Source organism: Triticum aestivum, chromosome 3B (assembly GCF_018294505.1).
Source record: "Triticum aestivum cultivar Chinese Spring chromosome 3B, IWGSC CS RefSeq v2.1, whole genome shotgun sequence".
In the NCBI taxonomy this organism is placed as follows: domain Eukaryota; kingdom Viridiplantae; phylum Streptophyta; class Magnoliopsida; order Poales; family Poaceae; genus Triticum; species Triticum aestivum.
The window spans coordinates 139,159,321-139,169,579 of NC_057801.1; the positions used below are offsets into that span (position 1 = coordinate 139,159,321).

Consider the following 10,259-nt stretch of genomic DNA (forward strand, 5'->3'; position numbering starts at 1 on the left):
CGCCGGCCGCTGCCCTTTTGCTGCAATCGAAGAAAACGAAGCTAGAGCCGGCAACTAAAAAAAGCTACATCAGGTGACAAAAAAAGCTACCACCGTCGAGCATCTGCACGACGAAGCTGCATCCATGCAAAAAATGTTACAACCGGCAAGTGTTTTTGCTGAAACCAACATGAGGAAAAAACTTCCACCGCGGAAAAGAGCTTCAATGGTGGAAAAAGCTTCAAACGGCATTGGAAAAGATTCACCCGGCAGGAGAAAAAGCTTCAAGCGGTAATGACAAAAAAAGCTTCAACCGGGGGAGCCGGGCGAACGACCAGTGCCGACGAGGACGGCGACCGGGTGGCGACAAGGACGGCGACCGGCGACAGGGGCGAGGACGGCGACCGGGCAGTGACAAGGACGACGACCGACGACCGGGGGCGAGGGCCGCGAGCCGGCGACGAGGACGGCGACCGGCAGCAAGGACGGCGACCGGCGACAAGCTGGTGATGCTTCACGGTCAGGCCTCGAAGCGTCCATGACGGGTGCCCAGCACGAACAGCGCCGCGGGGATGAAGGGCGCCATTGTCGTTGATGCGCATGAGGAAGGGGGCGATAGAAGGGCGTGATCTAACGACCCTGGGCAAAGCGATCCGACGATGGGCAGCCGACCGTCCGAATCGTTCGGCCGGCGCACCGGTGCAGATCACTGCACCCCCCCTAAAAATACCCCGCAAAAAATCACTCCTGTCGACCCCCTCGAGGACACAACACCGCCGTCGTGCAATCTCGAGGTCACAGCGTCACTGTCATGCGATCTACGAACTGACGTAGATGCACAAGATCGCCGCCGCCGCCGATCTCACTGACCTCCACGTTACGGGATCATCGCCATGGTTCTGGATCGCCATTGCGGACGTAAGAGGTCACGTCGGTGCCGCCGCGGATCCCCAAGGGCGTGGTAGCCTTGCCGTGATTGGAGGAGACCGTCCCGGCCTTCCCTGTTTGGAGGACGAACATAGGTATTTCGAGGCCCATGTACATCAATCCCCACCTCTGCTTTCCTCCTTTCCCATCGACGGCCCGCTCCATCTTCTGTCTCCTGTCTCTCTCTGAATGGTGGCGATGGTGGTCGGGGGCTCCAATGCGGAGGCCCGCAAGGGGGAAACGGAAGGTGGCGGGGGAGCGAAGGCCATGTCCGAGAAGCAGGTTAGACGTCGCCGTACGAACAGGAAAGCGGGCGCTCGGAGGTACCTAGGAAATAGGGAGGGGCTGAGCAGGACAACCAAGGGCGTCGCGAAGGTCTTCGGCGTCCAGTCGTCCACGCCTTGAGGTATATTCCTGTTTTTTTACATGAACCAGCATCTCCAAATCTCCATGTCCACGCCCATAGTTTTGATCCATTCCACTATTTTGATCCATGGCCTCCATGATGTTCATCTCCCAACTACTGATGGGATGTGCCTTGATCTACCTCTCGACTAGAACCACAATTAGTCATCGAGTCAATCATAGAACCTATCAGCAGGACATTATTTCCTCTACCTGTACTCGACGTGTTAGTTGTAATGCAATTTAGGATCAATACTAATACAATACCTATGTGATTAATTCTAAACTTTGTATACTGACTTTGCGGGATCATTTTGACTCCTCATCCCATCACCCTGATAGGTGTTCATCGCGACAGTATATTATTTCTGTTTAACTCTTTAATGTCTTAGTGCACATCTTTGTTTTCATTCTCTATAGTGGGCAACAATTTGCTCTATGTGCATGAACACTGATAAATTTGAGTTGGTACATAGTGTTTTAGTGTACTATATAATCTCATTTGCTCTTTTGATAGATTTCACATTTTGGTCAACCTGTACTTTATCTGTTATTGTTTTCAGCCCATTAGACCAAACGATTTATGTTGATCCCATGTAACTGCATTCTTATCTAAGCAATTGTCCTTTTTTTCTTCCTGTTTTGTGTAGATTGATGGATGAAATTTGTATAGAAATGAAGATTAAGAGGAAGAGAAACATTAGGCCCAGCAGGTCAACAAGTTTCATTACGGATCTGATCATGCAATTGTCCTTGTCCCCCCCCCCCCATGTTTTCTTTAGATTGATGGGTGAGCTTTTTATAGAACTGAAGATTAAGAGGAAGAGAAACATTAGACGCTTCAGAAAGTTTCGTTATGGAGGCAAAAATAATTTGTTGGTTCATATAGGAAATTGGATGACTATTGTAATATGAGTGTTGACAAGCTGAAGAAGATGGCTGGTGCCCTGTGCTGGAGGCAAGGGCAGCGTGCACATGTGCTTTCTATGTTAACCTGTCATCCATAGGTAGTGTCATTGGTTTTGCTACAAGCAGTACCATTTCCCACTTTCAACATGTTATCTGTTCTACAAGTATCCATTTTACCTGTGTAAATAGTTTGTCTCAGATCTAAAATATTTCCCCAGAATCAATAACTTGTGGGCCCTTTGAACCATTGCTGATATCCTGTGTAGAAATGCCAAATTTGAAGCGTGCTAGCTATGCATACTGATTATCATCCAAGCATGCTATTGTCACATTTCTAAATTGATCTTTCGGTGAATGCCATTTAGTGTACACATATCAGCTTAGAGTACAAAAATATGAAACTTTTCTCTGCTTGTTATACTTACTTTTCCTTCCACTGGTGATAGGAAGAAGAAGGAAGTGCACAAGACCACGACCACTGATGACAAGAGACTTCAAAGCATTTTGAAAAGAGTAGGAGTCAACACCATTCCTGGTATTGAAGAGGCCAACATTTACAAGGTTGCGTAGTTATCCAATTTCAGAACCCGACGGGTGAAATGTTGACATGTTGAACATTACTAATGCAAAACTAAGGATCCGCTCACAAATTTCTTCTAACAATGGCATTTCTTGATTTCTTGCAGTGCAAGCTTCACCTCACGCGCTGACCACCCAAATGATTACTTTCTCCATCAGTCGACGTGAAGACGTGGGCCACACCAGTGTGGTGCAAGTCCTCCAGTTCACCTGGCGGCGTGACACCAAGTGCCCTCATGGCAGAACTTAGGATGCACGACGACCATGGGATATAAGAAGACATGAGTGTATTTGACTGTCATCGGGGATGGAACCTCAAGCTCGTAGGCATACAAAATTATTTGCACTATAACACCCAAGTGATTCACCTGCGATAATAAAAGCTTAGAAAAGAGAGCACGACCCAGTAGTTGGTTGTGCAACAAGAGATGATATGACTTCAGTTCTTCTTCACATAAACATCTTGATCCTTATTGTTTCTTCATACGGCCAACCATTGGCCATGTTCTACTATTCTTAAGTAACTGAATTTATCTTATTTCATTTGATTAGTACCATTGGGCTGCTGACAATTATTGTTCAGAAGCCTGATTATTTATTGAAATTATTCAGTTGTAAAATATTAATTATTGCCAATGTCTTTTATCTCCCTATACATCACCTATCATTGTATTATGATGATTTGAAACATAATGGGGTACACATATTTTTATGATTCATCTAGCAGTACGTGATTTCTTGACATTTTCCTAGCAATTTCACTTTGGTTTTCTTCTTTGCTTTTAGGTATTTGTGTGATTGATCAGAACTATATACATAACAATGCAAGGACACAATATAATTTGGCATTTTCAATTCTAGCACATGGATCCACAAGAGGGAGGAAAGGAGCTATCACGGTGGAGGGGAATTGGTGTAGAGTAAGCCCACACTCTTCAAGAAAATACATAGGATAATTATGAAACAAGTTCCTGAAAAAAACAAGAAAATATAGGTGACCAAATAGTTGAGGGGCTGAAACTCTGCAATACTGAAATTAATGAAAAGGTAAGCCTTTTCTTTTTTAGATGAACAAACAACTAAACTAGTTGAGGAACGATCTCCAGCAGCTCCCCGGTCGCCAGTGGTCAAAGATTGTCCACTGAAAGAAGAACAAGTGATCATGTTCTATCATTGTTGAAAGGAGTAGTGAATGCTGATGTATGTATATTTTTTGTTCAGTGTATTGGAAGTGCAGATTTGTATATACTTTACTGACATTATTTAGTGGATTTCAACATATTTGATATATTGGGTTTTATGTTGTGTTCTAATGGTGCTTCAAATTTTTTTACAAAAGAAGTAAGAAAATACCAGAAAAAAAAAATTTAGCATACTATATGCATGTATAGCATAGTAACCGAGCTGTAGCATGTCTGCATGTGTTTGTATATCTGGTGGAGTTTGGTCATGGCAAGGTGCGACTTGCGGCGAGGTCTGTGGCCGTTGAGGGAGGCCTCTGAGGGGCGACGACCTACATTCGACGCATGCATGAGGGGAGCGTCTTTGACGCAGTGTGGGAGACGTCTCGCGGAGGGAGGGGAGCGTGAAAAGTGGAAGATCACAAACGTTTGGATGTACTTGATCTAACAGCTGGTATGCATGCTTGAACAATAGTACTTATGTTACGTGAGTAATGTATGATAAAGTGAAACATGGTGGACATTGCATCATGGCAGAGCTCGCGGAGAGATGTAAGGGGTGATGTTGAAGCCGTCGGCAGAAGTGATGGCCAAACGGGGTTCCTTAGGCTAGCGAGGAGGCTGATGGATTCCGAGGACCAATGAAATATTGCAGTGACAATGTATTGGGTTCCATTTTCTAGTGGAGAAGAACTGATGAACGACATGTGCACGATTCATTTGTTCATCCATTTCATCGATCTTATTTCACTCAACACAGATTCATTTACTTTTGTATTTACCCACGGTTTGATGGATTGAGAAATTTAGTGATATTAATTGCAATGAGGATATCATATATCCATAAACCTCGGATTTTTTTCTTTCGTAGAACATGATCATGATGAACCAGGAAGATTTTTAAAATGCCCGTGGCAACCGCACGAGCATTCTACTAGTTTTTCTAATATATTTCTGTCCTCTAAAAATATGGTACGCGATTTGTGTACTCTCATAAATAAAGATTTTCTAATTTCAATTTGAACCATCCAAAGAGTGAATAAAAGTAAACCGAACACTTAAACTTAATTCAAAGAGCCGGATCTTATAATAGGGGCGAAATTCATCACATTTACATATAATTTGCGACTAAATATGTGGATAATCGACATTTTGCATTGCTAAAACCGTCGTTCCTTCCTGAAGGGCGTCGGGTATCCCCCTCACCCACGCCCCTCCGCATACCGGGGGAAACCCTAGGACCAGTCCGGGCAGCAGTGTCGTCATCGTCGCATTCCTTCCTGAAGGTGTTGCTTAGTATGTGGTGGTCCGAAGTGCTAGGAGTGTGGTGGTAATCTTCGGAGGACACAACGGTTGCGGATCATCATCGTTTCCGTCGATCCGACTCTGTTGTCATTCGTTACTTTTACTTTCTCTTTTATTTCTCTTGGACGTACTTGTGCTGCCTGCCCTAGCATTGGGATATCTGTTGTATCGGGTCGTTGCTCTATCAATATAGTGGGAAGAAAGCCTATTTCGAGAAACTGGGCCATATCGATATTCGACATTGCTAGCTACTACTAACATTCCGAAGTTGTCTAGTCCTCGCCGGAGGACGAGGGGAGAGCCTCGTGGAGCCCATCGTAAGAGGAATCGACATTCAACACCTCCCCCACAGCCCATCATCGATCTTCTTGTCAATGCTCGTCCTCGATGGACCTACAAGCGGTGATCTCGAGCTTCTATAGCTGGCCGGTCTCGTCCCTAGGGACGGCCTACAGGAGGCAATGCTCCTCCTCCTGGGTTCGACGCTCGTCCTCGTCGCAAACAGACTGGTCAAGTGCGACAACGACAAGGCAGGTCTCATCCCCTTTCTCAATGGGGGTGGGGATGCTGTCGGGGGCGAGGATGACCTCCTCTTCATCGGAGAAGGATTCACACCAGTGTGCGTCATGGGTGGGGGCATGGCTGTAATACCCCAATAATCATGCTAGTAATCTCCCCCTAATGGTTGCCATGTTATCATCATTACCGTGAAAATTTCCCCTTGATTAAAAGTCAATTCAGATTCAAATTGCAAGTCAAATTAATATTTCTTCAAACAATAAAACTAAATTTGAATTATTCTAAAAATTTCTCTCATCATTTTTCATGTTGACACCAACCTTATTTGACTCACCAATTAATCCCTAGCAAAATTATGAAGTGGTCCAACAACAACCAGCATAGTTGTTTCAAAATAAATAAATGTTTATGCATTTCCAAACCACTTGAAATCTCGTGTGCTAACTCAAGATATTGCCTACTATTTATGTGCTAAATGTCAAGTCCAAAAAAATCATTTGCTATTTATAAAATGCAAAATAGTGAAAAAATACAAAGCAGAAAAATAAAAAAAGAGAAGAGCCAAAAGCCTACTGCTGCACTGGGCCCTAGTGGCCACAGTGCAGCCCAACCCGGGGGATCATGGCATCCATCTACTGCCCATGGCTGCGCCATGCCGTGCGTGGTGGCCATCCCCAACCTCCCCGACGCCTGCAAAGCCACCCCCGCCATCCCGGCGCCCAACCCGAGCTCTGCTCGCCCCCATCTCCCTCTGCCCTGCTCACACCCACCGCCGCCCGCGACCCCCATGGACGCACCGGCATGAAGCTCGCGCCCACCATTGTCCCTACGCCCCCCATGATGTCCAGGAGCTCCGCCGTGGACGCCTACTTCATCGCTATCAAGTGGATCGAGTCGGGATGCCGCATCGCCGCTGTCTTCGCCATTCTTCCTCGATTGCATCCACCGTCGCCGATGCTCGATCAGCCACCTACCGTCGAGCACCGCTGCATCTGGGATCACCACAAGCTCCGGGGTGAGTTTACGCTCCACCTCCCGTTTCCCCCGTGCTCGCACTCACCTCTAGCCCTGATTTCGTACGCTAGCTGCCGCCCCACACCGTGCGAGCTCCGGCCGAGCACACGTTCATCGGCCCTTGTCCGCGCCCCCTGGTCGCGCCCGGCGTGCCCCTGCTCACGCCCCTGTGCGTGCGCGCCCATGCGTGGCCCCGCTATCGTTGCCTTTTCCCTACCGCTGCTCGCCGAGCCCATCCACGCCGCCCAACACTTCCGCCGCAACTGCTGGCCGCACCCGGCCAATCCTTGCTAATCGCGACCGCCTTTGTCAGCTTGCGCTGCGGCCTCCCCACGCTCGCCACTGGCCGTGGCCACGACCATGGCCACTGTCGTGCGTGCCCAGCCGACCCCCCAATGAGTTAGTGGGGATAACCCCATATTAGTTTAGACACTACCCCCCTGCTAATACTCACTAATGCATGGGCCTAAGGCCATTAGGTTAGTTTAAATAGTGGGGTTAATTAAAATAGACCCTCGGACATTGACATGTGGGCCCGCCTGTTAATTAACATAATTAAAAACAAATAAAACCCATGTTAAAAGAATGTGTCACTGACACGCAGGCCCCACTGGCCCGGTTGACCTATCAACGCCGACTGGTTGACATGTTGAATGGACAGTTGACCTAGTCAATTGGCCCCACATGTCTGCCACTCTGGCTGTGTACCCAGTGGGTGCATTTAGCAAATTCTCTTTCTAATTCGACTTAATAATAATTCCAGAAATTCATTTAAACTTTGAAAATCATATAAAATAATCCGCAGCCCAGATGAAAATAATTTATATATGAAAAATGATTAGAAAAATATAAAAAATCTGAATATGCCATCCGACATACGTGCCACATGCCTCTAACATAGCAAACATGGAATCTTCCCCTCCGGATCAATACCGAAGAAATTGTCCGGAACCGGTAAAACATTCTCGGATATTTTCCCGCTCCGTCTAAAATACCTACCACTACATTAGGCCCCTAGCTTACCTTACTGCCATGTCATGCATCGAGCTGCATTTGTGTGTTTTATATTTATTGTTTCTTCCCCATCTTCTTCTTTGATAGACCCTGAGACCGACGCTGACGCCACTGAGTACGACCACGCTGCAGACGTTCAACCACTTGCAGCAGAGCTTCCAGGCAAGCAAACCCCCCTTAATCATTCCTATATCGCCCATTTTTCTCTCTCGTGCTTGCGTTAGATTTTGCTACTGTTGTTAGATAGTTTCTATTATGATGCATAACCTGATTTTGTATCCTGTTGTTGATACTTTACCTGTTGTCCTATATGCTTAGTATAGGCTGGTTAGTGATCCATCATAGGCCCTACACCCTTCTTCGTGTTGCGATGCTCTACTACCGGTGATACGATCCATGTGATCGAGGTGCAGAGACCGAACGGACCAGCACCCCCTTAGTTGTACGACTCTGTAGAGCTACTATTGAATGCCAAGGGTGATGCCTCGTATCCCACTTACGATGATATCTCTATAGTGTAGCACATCAGGTGTGGTTTACCGAGGGTGATTCCTCGCTCATCACTCCCGATGATGACTCTATCGTGTAGCACCTCAAGCGTGAACCCATCGAGGGTGATTCCTCCAAGTTCGCCTTAACATTTTACCTCAGGTGTGAATCTATCGAGGGTGATTCCTCTGCATTTCACCTTGAGGGTATGGACATACAACTACTTTAACTGCTCCCTGTTAGCTGTTACTGCGGGACTGAAGGGAGAGGTGGTACGACCCTGGTAGAGGTGGACCTGAGTTCCCGACAGTCTCTTGTAAGTCCGGTCAGCCCCAAGGGTACCCGCGAGAGTTATTGACGCGACACGACCTGGCAGGCAGAGACTGCCCTAGAGAGGGATGAGCATGGCCCTTGTCGTAAGACCGCGAGACGGGGCGCCAGGAGTATTGATTGTCACCACGAGCTCCAAACACACTAACGGGTTTGGATATATGATCTGAGTAGGCCTTTGGCCTTTTCGCACTAACCACCACACAGGATAAGTTATGGGCACTCGGTGTCGTATGATTCTTTCGAAAGCTCTTTAGATGTCACAGTTTAGAGATGTGGCTGATTGTTGGGGTGGACGGTAACCGGCTATGCTTGTATAAGGGGGTGGGTCTGGTCCCCGGTCTGTCACGCAACTCTCATGAGTGCTCGGGACGATTGACCCATGACCCCATCACACTTAGGATGTAGACCGGCGTAATTGGCACATTACGTTATTGGCGGTGTCGCTCCAATAAAGCTGTCAGTAATTGACTGCCGAGATCACCTAAGCTAGTCTTCGATGCTAAGTAAAGTTTACACTTCGGATGAAGGCAGATGCATCTGGCCTACAAATCGGTCGGACATGTTTGGGTCTCCCTAAAAATGATGCCTAATTGAAGGAGCTTGCAAGTTTCGTATGGTGGCCATCTGAAGACGAGGAAGTTTCCTGCCAAGCCGAAGACCGCCAAGCCGAAGACATTACCCGACGAAGATTGACAACCTCAGCTTCGATGACAAGTTTGGGGGCTACTGATGGTGTCTTAGACTAGGGGGTCCTAGCCCAGCCGGACTAATGTATGGGCCCGATTACCAGCCCATCGAGGAAGCAAGACTTCGGAGGCCTTCAGAGCGCGGCGACCGAAGACTTGTCATGTACTCTAAGCATATTCGACTAGATTCGACATGTAAATCTTCAGATGGCAACCGACCATGTGTAACCCTAGATACCCCTGGTGCCTATATAAACCAGGAGGTTTAGTCCATAGAGGGGGATCCATCCATACACCCATTCATCATACCCCTAGGGTAGATCAACTTTGTACTTCAATACTTTCATAATATAAACAAGAGCATGACAGAGGGTTTTACCTCCATAAAGAGGGCCCGAAAACTCCTTGTGTGTCATTCTCCTGTTATCCATCAATCCGATCTAACATCTTGGGCCCCCTACCTGAGATCTGCGGTTTTGACACCGACACTTATGGTTCAGATTTCTCTTTATGTTGCTCGATGACGATCAAGTTTAAGGGGAGTTGATGAGTGATATTTTTTACACTTCATTCACCTTTGTTTAAATTGAGATATTTTATTTTAAAGAGGGATATTGCCACTAATGACTAATGAATGCAAAGGATTACACAAATCCTCTCTTTGATGTGTTTCCACGGGAAATGAGCTAAAAAGGGAAGAAATCACATGTGGGAATGGAAAGGAAGGAGAATGGAAGAAGAAGGAATCAACAGGAGGCGTCTGTGCGAGAGCAAAAGACGATGTTCCGATACGTCTCCAACGTATTGATAATTTTGGATTGTTCCATGCTATTATAGTATCAATCCTGGATGTTTTATATACACTATTGAAAATGCCCGTGTGCTGCAACGGGAAGAAAGAGAAATATCACATGACTGA

General features: G+C 46.7%; 1 protein-coding gene across 1 annotated transcript; it reads left to right on the top strand.

The window, feature by feature from the left end:
* Window positions 1–6,534: 6,534 nt before the first annotated feature.
* Window positions 6,535–8,182, top strand: LOC123065044 (uncharacterized). The gene is made up of 2 exons (XM_044488417.1): window positions 6,535–6,819; window positions 7,920–8,182. The coding sequence occupies exons 1-2, from the start codon at window positions 6,606–6,608 to the stop codon at window positions 8,054–8,056; spliced, it is 351 nt and encodes a 116-aa protein (XP_044344352.1). The 5' UTR covers window positions 6,535–6,605; the 3' UTR covers window positions 8,057–8,182.
* The last annotated feature ends 2,077 nt before the right edge of the window (window positions 8,183–10,259 follow it).